The following is a 19,123-nucleotide window of genomic DNA, read 5'->3' as shown; positions in this document are numbered from 1 at the left end:
TTTTTGTATTTTTAGTAGAGACGGGGTTTCACCATGTCAACCAGGCTGGTCTCAAACTCCTGACCTCAGGTGATCTGCCCACCTCAGCCTCCCAAAGTGCTGGGATTACAGGCGTGAGCCACCGCGCCAGGCCTTATGCTTTTAAATAGGGAAAAACATCTTACCCATTTGAATGGAGATTTCTCCAATTGCCCATGTGGCATTGTTGCAGACTGAAATGAATTCTGGATTTAGGTTGGTTCCCAATATTGGCATGAAATCAGCTAGAAAAAAAATTTAAACTATGTAGTAAACTTTTCAATAGCAGTATATTGTACTTTAAAGGAAATCTACTAGGTGGAAACAGAAATCTAAGCAAGAAATAACAAGTTTCACCATTAAAAAAAACTATTGCAACATCAATTTTAAAATTGGTGGAAATAAACTAGACAACTGTATTTAAAAATATTTTTTAAAGGGGTTGGTAATGTTTATCTTAAGAAACTGAAGAAAGCAGTATCTGGCCAATGAACTTTCAAATAATGTGGAACAGGAAATACAAGTTTGGGTATATTTTACATACCACTAAAAAGAGTTGGTCAGAGTAATCTCTTGTAATTAAACTAAAAAAAAAAAAAAAAATCAGTGATTTTGGCTTTTAAAGCAACTTTCACTCTTGTGCTCTGATTGTGGTCTCTGAATATCATTTTCCACTAAAAAAAAATGGACTCTCAGAAAATGTCACATTACAGGCAAAGGCAGGAAATGTGCAAAATAAGTGGACTATCTTGTCATAATGAAAGAACTCGGGAGCCAACTTAAGTTCTCACTGCAAGCAGTACAACAGCTTGAACATCATGAAGTCACACTAGCACTAAAAAAAAAATAAAACAAAAACTAAACTCTGAAACATCAAAGATACCTTTGGAGGATGCTAGGAATCAATTCATTATTTTGAAAATTGGTAAATAAAAAAAGAATCAAGTATTTATCTTGCCTCTGCTATATGATTTTACCTCAGGATAGTAATTTATTGATATGGGAAATGTCTCTCTATATAAGTATCTTCATTATTAAATGAAGAATTAGAGTATCATAATTTTTTAAACTCCTAATAAATCAGGAGATGTAAGCCAGGGTTTCTTGATCTCAGCAATATTGACAGTTTGGGCCAGATCATTTTTTTGCTGGGGGGAAGGGGAGCTGTCTCCTGTATTATAAGATGTTTAGCAACATGCTTTGCTTCTACCCACTAGACATCAATGCACCTCTCCAGCGTTAAACAAAATGTCTCCAGACATTGGCAAATGTTCCCTGAATGGCAAAATTGCCCCTAGTTGAGAATCACTAATTGAGACAACCATCAAGATTGATAACATTTAAAAAAAAAAAAGGAGGGGCAACTAGACACTATGTACAGTAAGTACACAATACCATCTATAAAGTCTTAAAAACAAAACAACGTAAATCTCATTAAACCTCAGTCTCCGTATCAAAACAATTTACAGTAGATACAACGGACAGAGGAACATGTTAAAGACAACAGAAAGATGCAATCAGTAAAATCCACAGTAAACGAAACTCTTTAGAATAAAAAACATGGTTTCTTTAACAAAAAACAATTGTTAAGAAGAGATAGTATAGTATGTACTAAAATATTAAGACTTCAAATGCTGTGTTTGAGATTTGCTCCAAAATATCTGAGATCTATGTATCTCACCATTGACAACAGTATATAGGAAACATGACTGGACAGTTGAAGCTGGGTGATAGGAGGTTTGTTACATTTTTTCTACTTTTGTACATCTTAAACACTTTATAATAAAAAAATTAAATCCTTTCATATAAGTTTCAACTAAAAGACTAAACTAGATGGTAAATATGAGAATGATAAGCTTCCCATAAGAATTCATTACACTGTTAGGTTTAAACTTGATGGTTCTTAATATATCATAATTCATGTTAATTATGTTAGTTTTTTGAGAAATGGTTATTATCCAAAAGCACAATTATATCAGATGATAAAACATTCAATTAGTATTTTAAATTAAGGTTTAAATGAAGTATTAAAACAATTTTTTTTCTTTTTTTTTTTTTTGAGACGGAGTCTCGCTCTGTTGCCCAGGCTGGAGTGTAGTGGTACAATATCAGCTCACTGCAGACTCTGCCTCCCGGGTTCAAGCGATTCTCCTGCGTCAGTTTCCCAAGTAGCTGGAACTATAGGCACATGCCACCACGCCTGTTTAAGTTTTTGTATTTTTAGTAGAAGCGGGGTTTCACTGTGTTAGCCAGGATGGTCTTGATCTCCTGACTTCATGACCTGCCCGCCTTGGCCTTCCAAAGTGCTGGCATTACAGGTGTGAGCCACTGTGCCCAGCCGTATTAAAACAATTGTTACCCAACATGCTGAGATACAGAAAACGGGGAAAAAAATCCCCTAACTCATTTATAACCCATAGGTTTAAGAACAATTCAGGGTACAACATTCAAGGAATTCCTTATCATTGTCACAAAAGGCCAAGACAAATGCTATGCTAGTCTCGAACCTCGCACTCCTGACCTCAAGTGATCTGCCTGCCTTGGCCTCCCAAAGTGCTGGGATTACAGGTGTGAGCTCCCAGGCCCAGTCTCAGTTAAAGTGACATTTGTTGGAAGTTTTCTGCAATATCTGAAAAAGTATGCTGGTTTGCTAGAGAAGAAAACCTGATTATTACTATTTCTGTGTACCTCTACCAAAAAGGTGGCTACTCAAAAAAGGATCTATTAACTAGTCCATGGTACCAAGGCTTCCCTGGTGGGCATGTCCTTTACTCTAAAGTATATTACTAAGCTTTCCTCCAGTCACAGGAGTACCTAAAAAGCTGAGATGACAGCAAGCTCAAGGAAATATTAGGGGTTCCTGCCATCTTGCCTGTTTCAATCACAGCAAGTTTACTTTAACCAATAAAGTGTACATTTATAAATGTTGGGATTCCATGCAATTTCAGTTTAATAATAAAAAAACAAAGCTGATGTAAAAGTAACTTTAAAAAACCATATTCATAGCAGTAGAAAATATTCATACCTATACAAGGCTTAACATGCTGAAAGCAAGCTTTTGTGAGGTCACCTAACAGGGCAAAAGAACTCTGTCGAACTTCTGGCATTTTATCCTACAAGAAATAAGAAGAAATTAACCCCAATGTGACACAGAGAAACAGGCTTCAATTCATTTTCACCTTTCAAGTCTCACCTGCATGCACTGATACATTAGTGTTAGGATATTACTTCGGGCTACCAGCTGTTCAATGTTGCCTCCAAGTCCTTCAGCCAGGCCACTCAGTAAATCAAGAGCCACTATCATAAAATCTTTATCTGGAGCTTCATATTGATCTGGTTGAGCATTGTTTAGCTGAAATTAGACACAATGTTTTTTGTAAGTTTGTTTTTAATTAACTACTTAAGAAGTTTGTATACATTATGCCTATCTTTAGAAAAATGTCCACCATGTCAAGAAGGGGAAGACATTTTAAAAAAATTACCATGGCTTGTGCAAGAGTCTTCTGTACTAGGTTTACACAACGCTGATACACAGGTTCACAGTATGGAAGGAAGCCAGACTGCAGTGCTGTGGCAACCGAAGATAGGCACTAGGAAGAATAAAGTACACATGCTAAATTTTCTGGGTATATTGAAGATTATGATGAATGCTTAAAAACTGCGCTCAACAGGATCTCCTGGTCATTTATGAGCTTGCTCTACTAGTTTCTACAGTAGCAGGTTTTTTTAATTACCCCCCGCCCAAACCTCTCTTTTGGAAGCCATTCATTGTTGTTAGTTTGCAGGCCAATCAGGTCAGCTTTACTCAGAGGAAGCGTTTCTACAAGAAACATTATATTTCAAGGACAGATTGAGTATTATGTGTTCATATTTTTCCTTCAAATTGAAGAGACTCATTTCATGCTCCCATCATGGTCAATGTTGTGAATGGACTTTACTGGGGACATTCTGAGATCCTGCCAGAAAGTAATATATATACAGTTGGCCCTCTGTATCTACGGATTCAACCAATCTTGAATCAAAAGTATTTAGAAAAACAATTAAAATGATTTAAAGTATATTGGGAGGAGATGCATAGGCCATATGCAAATACCACACCATTTTATATAAGGGACTTGAGCATCGCTGGATTTTTGTATCCAAGGGGAGTCCTGGAAACAATCCCCTGCGGATACTGAGGGATGACTGCATACAAAAAAAGAACCATAATGATTCTTCTTGTTTTGTTGGGCCCAGAATTGCTCTTGGTCATAGAAAATTTAACTTCTTTGGTTAAGGACAATCCACAGTAGAAGATGGTGAACCTTGAAATAACGGGGAGCAAGAATGAAAAGGCCTGAACTGGTTCTATCGATGTCAGTTCAACTAAGTTTAAGTGACTACATTTCACAGTGTGTTCAGTTACTAGAACATCATATAAAAGTTTGCAATGGAAGGGGTGTTAAAAAAAAAAAAAGTAGTAAGTACACATGGAAACATTTTCAAATTCGAAAATAAGTACCTCCTTACTGGCACCAAATCCCACTACTCCACATGATATGTATGAGTGAAAAGATACATGTATATTCCGGTATATATATCCTCCCAGTAAGTTATCTACTCTGGACAGTAGATAACAAAACAGAACTTAAAACTCTAATTTATTATCAATTAAGTAAAGCAGGTTAGAGAACAACATGTATAATTTCCTTTGTCTACTTCAGAATATAAATTTATTAACACTTTTCTTATCATATATACCCATTTTGGATTTGAACATGTGTTCTTGGCAACAGATTAAATATTACTAGCCCTGCATACCTCAAGTAAAGGGAAGAGATCTTTATCTTCATCCTTTAACATGTTCCATTTCTGGATCAGTGGAGGCATTAGCATCTGAATATATTCCTATTTACAATGATGAAAAACATATAAAGTTCCACTATCACATGTCAACAAGACCATTTTGAGTCTTTGAAAATTAAAATCCATTTTGAGCAATTGTGTAAAATCATTACAAAAGGCATTTTAAGAGTCATTCTTCACTCTGCATAGTCCCTTTTAAAGTTTTCCTTTCTTTTGCCTACCTTTATACTTACATGACCGTGTTCTAGTTTTAGATCTAGAACTAGTGATCTACTGATCTTTATCCTTGTTGAAAAAAAAAGTCTATCAATAAACACACAGCTAATCAAAATCTATTACTTTAAAAAATCACAATCAAGGAAGATCTAAGTTTTTCTCTTTTTTTTGAGACGGAGTCTCGCTCTGTCGCCCAGGCTAGAGTGCAGCGGCGTGATCTCAGCTCACTGCAAGCTCCGCCTCCCAGGTCCACGCCATTCTCTTGCCTCAGCCCTTCCGAGTAGCTGGGACTACAGGCGCCCGCCACCACACCTGGCTAATTTTTTGTATTTTTAGTAGAGACAGGGTTTCACCGTGTTAGCCAGGATGGTCTCGATCTCCTGACCTTTTGATCCGCCTGCTTCAGCCTCCCAAAGTGCTGGGATTACAGGCGTGCGCCACTGTGCCCGGCCCTAAGTTTTTCTCTTTAAGTTACAGAATATTTTTAGTTCTGGGGCTGGGCATGGTGGCTCACACCTGTAATTCCAGCACTTTGGGAGGCTGAGGCAGGCAGATCACTTGAACCCAGGAGTTTGGGCCAGCCTGGGCAACATGGCAAAACTATCTCTACAAAAAGTTGGCCAGGAATGGTGGTACACGCCTGTGGTCTCAGCTACAGGGGAGGCTGAAATGGGAGGATTGCTTGAGCCCAGGAGGTGGAGGTTGCAATGAGCTGTGATCACACCACTGCACTCTAGCCTAGGCGACAAAGTGAGACCTTGTCACAAAAAAAAAAAAAAAAGAAATTCCTTTTAGTCATGGAACTGTAACGTGTAATATGGCTGTTACTATATAGTACATTTTTAAATCAACAGGTAAACTTATACAGATGCATTTGTAGAAAAACAGACTTAAAATCATTTAAGTGTCAAACTAAAGAATGATCCATAAAACGACTAAACATAGTGATCATGTAAACAGGGGCACAGATTCTAAAGACATTCAGAAAACAAACCCCCACGAAAACCAAACCAAGCAACCAACAGCAAAGCAAACCTATAAACTGCCCTATACCAAATCTTAAGTGTAACCTAAAAATAAAACAATTTCTTAAGACTTTGGATATAGCAATCATATAGAAGTCTATTCAGCAGGGTATGTGGAGCTATATTAAAATTCTACTATCACTTAAATCCTCATTAGACAAATCCATCCTCCTCTTCTACTAACACTACTGGAAACAAGGAACTTTTGCATTATTATTTAGCATTTTTAAACCTACTACCCCAATTTCTAATTGTTTTATACAGTATATTCCCCATACCTGCTGAGAAAACAAAGATGTCTAGATATGGTACTCTAAAGCTACAGTGTTTATGAAGCGGTAGATTCAAAAACATTAGGAATTAAGTAAAAGCAGATATCCAGATTATAAAAACTTTTTTACCCCTTTGCTTTAGTCATTCTAAAAAGCATCAGAGCATTCATGTGAAATGCTGCTGTAGTTCCCACACCAAGTATATACTTACTTTAAGAATACCATACGAAAGGGGATACACTTGCTGCCTTTGTAAGATCTATACTCTTAAAGTAGCTAACGCTAACTATTCACATCTCCCAAAACATCTTAATTTCTAAATATATGCTAATCTATTGATTGTAACTATGCTACACATTATTTTCCATAATAGTTCTTAACAGATACTTACTGGTTTGTTTAAATGATGTCCTACTGAATCTGCTAATGTTCCTATGGCATCGTAAAGAATGAGCAGGTTCTTATGCTGGTATTTACTAAATGCAAAGACCAGGGTATCAAGTATATAAGCAAGGTAAGGAACAAGTTCTGTACAAGCCTCCTCTTCTAGGGTAGCAAAGGCACTGTTTAAAAAAAAAAAAAGAATACTTATTGACTGTAAGATATATCTAACTCTTAATTTCTAAAATGTTTATGTTCTGTTTCACCCAATCAGGAATTTCCTAAAATGGTCTAAGCCATCTGTTAATGAAAGCCCTGGTCATCAGCACCGTGAATTATTTACCGATTTCTTCTATAGCACTTGCCATAAATGATAATTATGTTGTTGCTTTCTACTTCCTACTAACCTGTAAGTCTCAAGATGGCAGGGACTTTATGTAAACTCAGCATTTAGTATATGCTTAACAATTAATAGCTTAAAAAAAACCCAGGTACTGAATGAATAAATTATAGGATCTCAAACATAATCTATATCCTCCCTCCCTTAATATCTTCCAGATATGACTGCTTCAGATGGATTAAGGTTAAACTCAAATTTACTTTCCCTGTCAGGCGCGGTGGCTCACACCTGCAATCCCAGCACTTTGGGAGGCCAAGATGGGTGGATCACTTGAGGTCAGGAGTTCGAGACCAGCCTGGCCAACATGGCAAAACCCCATCTCTACTAAAAATACAAAAATTAGCTGGGCATGGTGTCGCACACCTGTAGTCCCAGCTACTCAGGAGGCAGAGGCAGGAGAATTGCTTGAACCCGAGGGGCGGAGGTTACAGTAAGCCAAGATCACACCACTGCACTCCAGCCTGGGCGACAGAGCAAGACTCCATCTAAAAAAAATAAAATAAAATTTTACTTTTTTTTGTTCAACAGTTATTTTTTCCTACTATCAAGGTCAATGGTAAAAGCAAACCTACTCGAAAAAGAACTATAAACATAAGCAGAAGGCCCTTTTAAAATATAAAGGTATGTTGCAGGAAACTGGAATATTTGTAGTAATAAAAGCAACTGCTGGCTTGATATAAAGAGACAGCTTCCAAACCAACCAATAGAATGGCTACTAGAGCAGAACTACTAAGCGCTCAAAGACCTGTAACTGGTTAAGTGACAGACCACAGGTCCCTATGGGACTTTCTGAGTTACGGTGGTTGACCTGTAGTCTAAGGATGTCAATCTGCTCAAACTTTGTTATTCCTTCAAGAGTAGGAGTCCTACCATCACTACTTCAGATGTCTGAGGGAATTAGGGTGTAAGATAATTCTGTTATAATAACCACTGAGTGGGAAAAATGAGCCAAAGAAGAAACAGCTAAGATCGATGTCATCACATTTAGATCTACAAAATCATCAGGTAAAACCCACATGACAAAATTCTCCTGGCCAAACAAAATGTATAAAATATGCTAATATGCAAACCCAAAAGCTACAGATCCTGCAAAAAACTTCACCAAGAAAAAAGAAAACTAAGCTTTCTGATGTAACTGGAAAATTTTCAATTACGAAACACTTCATTAAAGGTTTAACACCAACACTCCATCAGAAGGTTGAAAATTAGTTTTTCACTACCACAAAGAACACTGTGTTACGAATCTGTCCCACCTGCAGGCAGCTTCTTGTACTCTCTTGTTGCTATCCAGGATGCGCTTTAGCAATTCTGTCATTAATGGCTTCAGGTACGTGTCTGGTGGCTGGCTGACTACCCAGTGTGCATAGCGGCTAAGAGTCCAGCATGTTATGGAACGCACAAGAGCCTTTTTATCAGAGAGGCACTGAATAAGGTGAGGAATAAGCTCAGGCAAGTATGGAATCATGCCCTGCATGCAACCTAGAAAAAAAATAAATCTTTCAAAATGCTAAAATTTAGTTAACATTATTTTGGTTGATTATGAAAATAAAACACGTTATCTATGAAAAAATTCAGAATATCTCTACTGCTATACACATACTACAATAATCTATACCAAAATTATTCTTAAAACCCTGAAGTTAGAGCTACCTGCTCCCAAGCATCTTACAGTGTTTCAATTTCTTCTAATAGATGTTTACTGCCAGGACAAAATCAATAATAACCCTTCATAGAGAATGATGAGAGTCTTGCCTTATTGTGCTTCCTATACTTTCCTAAAGAATCAAGGATTTTTTTTTTTTAAAGCAATGGGGATGCTTCAGACATCAGAGCCTTTCATGCTGTTCCCTTAATTTTTTTTATTTTTTATTGAGATAGGGTCTTGCTCTGTCACCCAGGCTGGAGTGCAATGGCACGATTTCAGCTCACTGCAACTGTCACTTCCCAGGTTCAAGCAATTCTCCTGCCTCAGCCTTCCAAGTAGCTGGGACTACAGGCACATGCCACCACGCCCAGCTAATTTTTGTAGTTTTAGCAGATGTGGTTTCACCATGTAAACCAGGCTGGTCTTGAACCCACCTCAGGTAATCCACCCGCCTAGGCCTCCCAAAGTGCTGAGATTACAGGCGTGAGCCACCATGCCTGGCCTCTGTTACCTTTATTATAACAAAAACATTTTGCAAAATATCTAGCTGGGGTTAGAAGACAGCCTATGGCTTTTTAATACTAGTTATCTGGTTCAAAATAGAAATTCCTTAAAGTAGCCTAGCCTTATTAGTACCTAATAGTAGTAAGAAGCCAACTTACATAATTCAAACTGGACTTAGGCTTACCTTCAGCAATTGCTCCTAAAACCAAAATGCCTGATTCTTTAACAACCCATTCATGATGAAAAAGTAATTCTTTCAAAAGGGGCAAAATATGTGGCAGCAGTTCATCACGATACACATTTGCAAGAACATCTAGGGCAGCAGCAGAACATTTTCCTAAGGAAATATTTAATTAAAAAATATTACATTAACCTCTATTACTTATATATTAAAATATTTATTGTATATGTAACATTTTATTCATATCTCTAATACAGAGTTTTAAAATAAGAATTCAACTGAATAGGAGGTAGTCTGTCATGTGAAAACATTTCTGTTTTTTTTTTTTCTGAGACGGAGTCTTGTTCTGTCGCCCAGGCTGGAGTGCAGTGGTGCAATCTCGGCTCACTGCAACCTCCGCCTCCCAGGTTCAAGTGATTCTCCTGCTTTAGCCTCCTGAGTAGCTGGGATTACAGGTGCGTGCCAGCACGCACAGCTGATTTTTGTATTTTTAGGAGAGATGGGGTTTCACCATGTTGGCCAGGATGGTCTCGAACTCCTGACCTCGTGATCCACCCTCCCCAGCCTCCCAAAGTGCTGGGATTACAGGTGTGAGCCACCACGCCCGGCCGAAAACATTTTCTATTAAGATGAATATTTTTTATGACAAGAACTTACTTGGCAAATTAATTGTGAAGACATTGTATTCTGTACATAACTGTCATACTAGAATTCTGTCTATACAGTAAAACAAATACTGTGCCACTCAATTCAGTGCTTCTAACATAACCATTCAATATGATACACTCATATTACAATCATGATTACAATCACTGTTACAATCATGCACAAAACATACATTATTAACTCTACTTAACATTTCCAGCAGTATATCATCTAGAATTAAACAGACAATTACTTAGCTGGACTTTAGACACAAAAACTGGAAGAAGTCACTGGCACATGAAACATAACACATGCTAGAAAATACTCTTTTACAGACAAAGAATTAACTATGGGACTATAAATCAACCCAATTTTTATTATCATAATAATTTAGACAAGAGCAACAAAATCGAAAAGAACAACAAAATATCATTTAACTGTTATGGGTAGGAACGTGTTCCTGAAAGTTCATGTATTAGAAACCTAATCCCTAAAGCAACAAAGATGGGAGGTGGGGCCTATCAAGAGATGATTAGGTCTTAAGGGTTCTGCCCTCATAAATGGGTTAATGTCGTTATTGTAGGAGTGGGTTAGTTATCAAGAGAGTTGGCTTAGTATAAGCGTGAATTGAGCTCTCTCTTAGGTGTGTCCTTCTGTCATCAGATGATGTTGCAAGGAGGTTCTCACCAGACGCAGCCCCTCCACTCTGAACTTCAGGTATCCTGTTATAGTAGCACAAAATGGACTACGAAAATATCAAAAATTTCCAACGTGAACTAGGCATAGCAAATGGCTAATCACAAACTACTAGACAATAATAAAATCCTTAAAAAAAACCCAAACCAAACCAAAACAAAACCATTACATTGGCCAGAAATTAACACCTTACCCATCAATAAGGATCTTAGTTATACCACATGGTAGAGCCACACAACTAAACAGTACACTGACATGCAACAAAAGGAAATCTAAATCTGTAAGTACTGAGGAAGAATAAGGCATATGATATACACAAAGAAAGCAGCAGAGTACATATAATTTGATTTCACTTTTAGAAATTTGGCTTCTCCTCTAAAAAAGATGCCTGTATGTTTTTCCAAGCATGCACAGAAAAGCTTTCGGAAGGATACAAAGAATGGGATATGAAGAGGAAGTGTTCCCCCATCCATGTATATTATTTTGTAGAGTTTTCTGTGTAATGATCTTGAGCCATCCTGCTCCCCCAATCTGAAAGTAGGGATACACTGGGAAGTAATCTGTAATAGTAGTAAACACCATGTGTTGTCTTAACAAGTGAGACTTGGGTCCCAATACTAGATGTGCTATCAGTACTAGCTATGCTAACCTTGGGTAAATCTCTATTTCTGCAGTTTTCTTGCCTATTCAAGGTTGTTGGAATTCTTAAATATTACTTTATTCTTACTTACGATTAAACAGACTTTGATATGCATGCAAAGTCCTTGGCCCAGTGCCTGGCACATTAGGCACTCTAAATAGAATGTTAGTTATAGGAAACTGAAGAGGCAACAGAGAAATTAGCATTATCTAACCAAATGAATAACACAGCCCAGACTGATAATGTCTGTTCTTAACTGCTTTAATCATAGTTATTAGAAATCCCAACACTTTGAATTAAGAGTAATGGCTCTAAACTGGGGTTGATTTTGTTCCCCCAGGAGATAATGGTTGTCACAATTGTGTTTGTGCTGCTGGCATCTTTGGGTAGAGGCCAGGGATGCTGCTTAACATCCCACAACGTGCAGGACGGCCTCTGCAACAAAGAATTACGTGCATGATGTGGCACTCACATGTAGAAAAAAAAAAAAAAAAAAAAGAATTATGTGGCCCAAAATGCCAATAGTGCCAAGGCTGAGAAACCCTGAACTAGAGCAGTAGAGGTTTAAAATCCAGAAAGCAAGCAAGCAAAATCAGAACACAGGTGTTTAGGTTCATCCCCAATTAGGAAGTGTGGGCCAGAATGCTAGCTCCACAGGTGATATGATTTTGCAGCTAAGGTTGGAAATTAACGTATTTTAAAAAGCATATTTCATAAGTTTTGAATATAACAAAGCAACTTATATTATTTTAGAATTACCTATGATAGCCAATTCTCATGCAAATTACCACACAAAAAACACTCATATTAGAAAAACCAAAAAAGCTTGTGGCAATGTTCTTACAGTATTAAAACAAACAGCCTTTTGAGAAATGGTAGTTTAAGAATATAATAATGATAAAATAAGAGCAGGTCCACCAGGAAAATGCAAACCAAAACCACAAAATACCACTTCACATCCACTAGAATGACTATAATAATAAAGAGATAATAAAGCAAGTGAGCATGTGAAGAAACTGGAACCCTCCAGACAATGCTGCTAGGAAAGCAGAACGGTGCAGTCACTTTGGAAAACATCCTGGTTATTTCTCAAAAGGTTAAACATACAGTTACCATACGACCCCAACAATCCTTCTCCTGAGTGTTTACCCAAGAGAACTGAATACACATTGGGCCAGACACAGTGGCTCACGCCTGTAATCCTAGCACCTTGGGAGGGCAAAGCGGGTGGATCGCTTGAGCCCAACAGCTCAAGACCAGCCTGGGCAACATGGCAAAACTGTCTCTACCAAAAAAAAAAAAAAAAAAAAAAAAAAATCAGCCAGGTGTATTGGTGCACACCTGTAGTCCCAGCTACTTGGGGAGCTGAGGTGGGAGGATCACCAGAGCCTGGGGAGGTCAAGGCTGCGGTGGGCCATGACTGCGCCACTGCATAATCACGCTAGCCTGGGTGACAGAGACCCTGCCTCAAAACAAAACAAAACAAAAAACAAACAAACAAAAAAAGTCTACACACAAAAATTATACATGAGTATTTATAGCATCACAACTCAACAGCTACAAAAAGAGAAACACAGATGTCCACCAACCAATGAATGGAGAATATGTGGCATATTACTACAATGAAATATTATTTCACAATACAAGTGAATGCTACAACATGAACCATGAAAACTTTATGCTAAGTTACAGAAGATGGTCACAAAGGACAATGCATTGTATGACTCCATTTACATGAAATGTCTAGAATAGGCAAACCCAGAGATAGAATATTGACTAGTAGTTGCCCAGAGCCAGTGAACAATAGGGAGTTACTGCTAAAGGGTATGGGTGATGAAAACATAGTCTACAACTGATTGTGGTAATGGTTGAACAGCTCTCTAAATATACTAAAAACCAATGAAATGTATACTTTAATGGGTAGTAAATTGTACAGTAGATGAATTATACCCCCATGAAGTTATCATCAAAGTAGGCAACTGTGCTTTTCCCTTTCTGACTTACTTAGATTCCAGTCAGAAATTGTATCATCATCATCAATTTCATCATCATCATCATCTTCCTCTTCAATTCCATCTTCATCATGCTGCTGAGCCACCGTCCTTGATCGGTGAAAACGTGGCCGTATATCCTGTTCACTATCAGGAATCGTTTCGTCTTCTTCAACATCACCCTGTTTTTTTTTTTTTTTTTTAAGAGAAATTTTTGGTGGCATTCATTATAGGCTAATAATATGTACATGAGTAAGAGAAACAGAATATCCAGAGATGGGTCATGCACAGAATTCTGAAGTATACTTCCAGAGTGATTAAGAACCACGCCCATGTACAGAACATATTCGTTACAGAGGGGTGAACAGACTGACATAACACACCTGTTAGGTTATATGGACCTTTCAGCCAACTACATGGCCTCCACTGGCTGGTATAATCTAAGTTACCTGAATCAAATTCAGAGCAGCATATATAAGAATGTTTTTAAAATAACTTCAAGTAATTAAGGGGAAATTAATAATAACCCTACCAATGTCACCATCTAGTACCAAATTAAGCAAGAATTTATCATTACTCAAACTTACGCTTCTATCTTTACACTTCTGTAACCTATTGTGGATAACAGGAAGTCTATTTACAGGAGATCTATTCTCAATGAATGCTTTATTGGCCAAATCCAAAGATGTACTAAGTCAATATACAAATCATGTTCCCTATTCATCAAAAAAGCTTCCTTACCTTAAGTAGGATAATATCTATATCTGAGTACTTCATGCCATTCACTAACACAGGAATCAACCTATAAAGAAAGAAATTCATGAAACAAAGACCTAAAGATCTCAACAGAATAATTAGTAAGTCTTAACCTTACACGTACTAATAAAACCAATGAGATAATCAACGGTAATATTATCTTTGAACTTATTCAGTGATATATGTCTGCTCTCATTAACTGAAGAAATGCTAATAGAGAAAAGGAAGCAGTGAAATACAAAATCCCCTGGATAGGTTTAAGAAATGTGGGCCAGCCAAACTTTCATGCTCAAAGTCCTTCTAAATTCTAAAATAGAAAGATTAGTAGTAATTAAACATTAGAGCTAGCACAATTTAACTAGGTAAGACTTACAATACATAGAACTATATTTTGTAAGATACAGGCATTTTGCAGGAGAACCAGGTGTATCTGGACACTAACAGTTAATCACTGACGATCTTTGTCAACAATTTCAGGGAAATGGTGAGGACAGACATCAGAATGTTAAGATAATGAAGAGTTAACAAGATGTGGGTTAAAGAAGTGAAGACAGTAAGTCCCACTCAAAAAAAGTTTGAGTTTTTTTTTTTTTTGAAGGCAAAAAGCTGCAGCAAGTTATAAAGTCATGGAAAATGAGGCAACAAGGAGAAGCTAAGAGTGAATATTTATCTGGTATGGTGAGGGTCTCTGGGTATAAGAAAATTTTATACTATACAGACCCTTAAGGAGAAAATCGGTTAGGAGAGAACAGCTCATATGAAATTACTATCTGTAAGTTTTGGGGCAAGATAAAGGGTCACCTGCTTTCTTTACAAGCCTAAGTGCTCAAAGTGAATTAAGAGAATATCAAAACAGTAATAAAGGTTTCAAACAGTTGCTCTTGGTGAATAAAAGATAAAAGCTGATCTAGAACATGAATTAGCAGATTGTGAAGAGACCACTTGCGGTTGAAGACCACAGATTTCTATAGCCAACAATCCCCCTAGGGGAGTGTAACTTTCCCCAAAGGCATTCGACAACCTGGTTAAAGAAAAGAGTTCAGAGTTCAATTAGTCTAGAGCAGGGTAGATAGAAATTTCAGGTTAGTATGGTTTATTTGTGGCTCTGACATTTGTCAGATAAAGAGAGAATAAAAATAATCAGATTAGGTCGAGGCGAGCAGATCACGAGGTCAGGAGTTTGAGACCAGCCCGGCCAACATAGTGAAATCCAGTCTCTACTAAAAATACAAAAATTAGCTGGACGTGGTGGCACACGCCTGTAGTCCCAGCTACTTGGGAGGCTGAGGCAGGAGAATCACTTGAACCCGGGTGGTGGAGCTTGTAATGAGCCGAGACTGCGCCACTGCACTCCAGCCTGGGAAACAGAGTGAGACTCCATCTCAAAATAATAATAATAATAATAATAAAAGAATCAGATTAGAACAAAAAGAGGTCAAGGGGCTTGGAATGGGGTGGCAGATGGGCCTAGTAAGGTTTGCAAGAAATAAAGGACTGGCTGGTAAAGCTGGGCAAATAAGAAAAAATGAGGTCAGAAAATAAGACATGGAAATTAACTGTGACCATGTGGCAATTTGGCATGTGCCTGGCCAAGTCTAATCATGCTAGGCAAACTCTTATCTTTGAGCAGGTCTAATTGTGAAGATTTCTCCTGAAGCCCCCATGTAGCCATTAAAAACGAGTTTTTTTTTTTTTTGAGATGGAGTCTTGCTCTTGTCACCCAGGCTGGAGTGCAATGGCACAATCTTGGCTCACTGCAACCTCCGCTTCCCGGGTTCAAGCTATTCTCCTGCCTCAGCCTCCCAAGTAGCTGGGACTACAAGCATGCGCCACCATGCCTGGCTAATTTTTTATATTTTTAGTAGAGATGGGGTTTCACCATGTTGGCTAAGCTGGTCTTGAACTCCAGACCTCAGGTGATACACCTGCCTTGGACTCCCAAAGTGCTGGGATTACAGGCATAAGCCACTGCACCCAGTCAAAAATGAGTTTTTTAATGCAACATCACATAAAGTAATAACATAGACAATAAACGTTTACTGAATACTTAAATATGGGCTGAGCATTGGGTTGTTTTACATGGAAAATCCACACAACAGCCCTATAAGACATTAATGTACAAGAATAAAGGTGGAAAAAAGCCCAAATGATTTTGTAAAAACAACAGAAATCAAGAGCTGCTATATCAAATCACAAAATACATTAATGTTCAATAATAAAAACAGTACTAGTTAAAAAAAAAAAAAGAGAGACTATATAGCCCAGAATGATAATAGAACTTAATATCCTCCTTGTTACACTGGTGCATTTTTTTTCTGAGAAAGGGTCTCACTCTGTTGCCTAAGCTGGAGTGCAGTGGTGCCATCTCGGCTCATGGCTCACTGCAGTCTCTGCCTCCTGGGTTCAAGTGACTCTCCTGCCTCAGCCACCCAAGTAGCTGGAATTGCAGGCATGTGCTGCCACGCCCAGCTAATTTTGTATTTTTGGTAGAGACGGGTTTCACCATGTTGCCCAGGCTGGTCTTGAACTCCTGAGCGCAAGCGATCTGCCTGCCTCAGGCTCCCAAAGTGCTGGGGTTAAAGGCATGAGTCACTGTGCCCAGTCTACAATGGTGCTTTCTAAATGAGTTTATATTTATGAGTGATCTTGTAACACACACAATTTTAATTCCTATGCAAACACTTTTTGCTCGTATTATACTAAGCAAGTGTATAATACTTGTTTTTCCTATTAATAGGAAAAACAAATTACTGCATTGTGCTTTTTAATCTCAGGATCAGATTGATGTTGATATTCTGCTATCCTGTCAATACATTATCGAAAACAATAAAAACAGCTGCGTTTTATATATAAAAGTGGCTCCCACTGGGTACCGTGGCCCATGGCTGTAATCCCGAAGTTTTGGGAGGCCAAGCAGTATGAATTGCTTGAGGCCAGAGGATCAAGACCAGCTTGGGCAGTACAGTGAGACCTCCTCTCATACTCAAGTCATGACTGGCTTGAGTTGTTTAATGTTGGCACTAATTAGCACAGCAAAGTGGGTGGTGCTAATCTTTTAATTTCCTGCTTGGTTTAGGAATATTTGGATTATATTAGTGCAGTAATAGAGTTAGAGTACCTAGTTATAATTCCATATTTTTAACATCATCTCTAATGTTATAGCCTAGGTTTTCATTAGCATAGGTTTGTTATAGCATAGGTTTATGTTATAGCCTAGGTTTCTATTAATAAAATCTCTGGAGTGAAGCAGCTGCTGCTGAAATTTGGGGGCAAATAACTGCAGCCTGCTGGGAACAGGACTTCTAAAAGGAAGTATGTCTGGAAGGCTGTGGCCCAAGGCCTTTTCTGCTGGTTAAAAGCAGGGTCTCCAGAACCAAAGGAAACACACAGCTCTTCTTAAAATTGAAGATGTTGATGCATGAGGTGAAACAGAATTCTCTTTGGGCAAGAGATGTGCTTATGTACATAAAACAAAGAACAACACAGAGACTCCTGGCGACAAACTAAACAAAGCCAGAGTAATCTGGGCCCATGGAAACGGTGGCACGGTTCGTGCCAAATTTCAAAACAATCTTCCTGCTGAGACCATTGGACACAAAATCTGAGTGATGCTGTACCCCTCAAGGATTTAAACTAATGAAAAGTCAATAAATAAAAGTGGATTTCTGCTCTTGAAGAAAAAAAGAAAATCTCTGCAGTTTTAATAAAAATTAGTATCTATGACTTTTAGAATTATATGACCCCACAGAAACCCAAACGCATCATCAAAGTGGTATTACAAAGTAAAGAGAAAAGGAAGAACAATTAATAGATTTCCTAAAGAGAAAAAAATCCAGTCAGTGTATTTGGAGGGCAAGGTTAAGCAAGATACGACGCACCTTGCTTAACCTTACCCTCCAAATAAACTGACTGGAATTGTTGCTTTCTTGATGGAAAGAAAAAACTCAGTTGACCATATGAAAATAGGAACATTCAAGTACCATAAACATCTGAAAAAAAACCCCAAAAAACCCTTTACTATTAAGACATATTAAAAACTTTTTTTGTTTTTGCTTATCCAGATGGCTAAGATTTGAGAAATTAAAATTCATGGCTGGCAAAGTTGTGACAGAATAGACACACAGTGGGGTATATACAGTTCTATGAATTTCCTAGAGAACTATTTGGAATATTGTGAAAAAACATTAAAATGCTTATATACTTTGAGGAAAAAAATCACTCCTAGTAATTATAACAAAAAGAAACAACCTTTTATTGACAAAGAAATTCACTCCAGGATTATTTATGAGGTGAAAAAAAGCCAAAACAACCTAAATATTCAATGGCAGAGAACAGTCTCTCTCTCTCTCTCTATAGTGTACACATATATAATCGTCAATTATGTAAATATGGTTATGTATACCATGATGGAATAGCATCCCTCCACTGAAGTTTTAAAGACTAATGACATGGAGGAAAGCACACAGCATACAATAACTGAAAAGAACAAACCATTAAATAGTATACTTAAAATTTTAAGCACTAACTATAGGCAAGATGTCATGTTAATGTATTATATATTATTAAATCAAATTCCTTCTCAAACACCCTGAATACATGCTATTTAGTATACAGTACTTTCACAGAAAAGAACATTAAAAGATGACATAAAAAATACTACCAGTGATTACTCAGGGTGGTGAAAATGCGGAAAATATAAAATTTTCTGCAATTTAGTTTTCTCCCATGAGCTTATATTACTTTACTTTTAGAAAAATGGGCTTAACATTAAGTTAACTAAATTTTGCTGCATCACAACTAGTGGGAAATTATTTTTTGGAAAAAAACAAAACTTCACAATACAGTCTGTGGTTAAATAACAAGGATTGTTTTGTAAGAACCAAACCAAAAAAAAAAAAACCAAAAAAA

General features: G+C 37.5%; 1 protein-coding gene and 1 pseudogene across 3 annotated transcripts in view; one reads left to right on the top strand and one right to left on the bottom strand.

Annotated features, from left to right (window-relative positions):
* The window catches only part of TNPO1 (transportin 1), a 98,301-nt gene that overhangs the window by 17,613 nt on the left and 61,565 nt on the right, over positions 1-19,123 (bottom strand). For all 3 annotated transcript variants that reach the window (XM_054489913.2, XM_054489914.2, XM_054489915.2), the window contains exons 10-19: positions 14,201-14,261; positions 13,473-13,641; positions 9,491-9,643; positions 8,411-8,636; positions 6,768-6,939; positions 4,819-4,905; positions 3,501-3,608; positions 3,212-3,370; positions 3,044-3,131; positions 165-263 (exon numbers count right to left, since the gene is read on the bottom strand). In XM_054489913.2, the coding sequence (XP_054345888.1) occupies positions 165-263; positions 3,044-3,131; positions 3,212-3,370; positions 3,501-3,608; positions 4,819-4,905; positions 6,768-6,939; positions 8,411-8,636; positions 9,491-9,643; positions 13,473-13,641; positions 14,201-14,261 (1,322 nt within the window). The remainder of the gene's footprint in view (positions 1-164; positions 264-3,043; positions 3,132-3,211; positions 3,371-3,500; positions 3,609-4,818; positions 4,906-6,767; positions 6,940-8,410; positions 8,637-9,490; positions 9,644-13,472; positions 13,642-14,200; positions 14,262-19,123) is intronic.
* LOC129037596 (large ribosomal subunit protein eL33-like) lies at positions 17,530-17,847 on the top strand (annotated as a pseudogene).

This window comes from Pongo pygmaeus, chromosome 4 (genome assembly GCF_028885625.2).
Source record: "Pongo pygmaeus isolate AG05252 chromosome 4, NHGRI_mPonPyg2-v2.0_pri, whole genome shotgun sequence".
Taxonomy (NCBI): Eukaryota; Metazoa; Chordata; class Mammalia; order Primates; family Hominidae; genus Pongo; species Pongo pygmaeus.
Note: the sequence above shows the minus strand (reverse complement) of the source record. Positions and strands in the feature narration are given on the sequence as shown.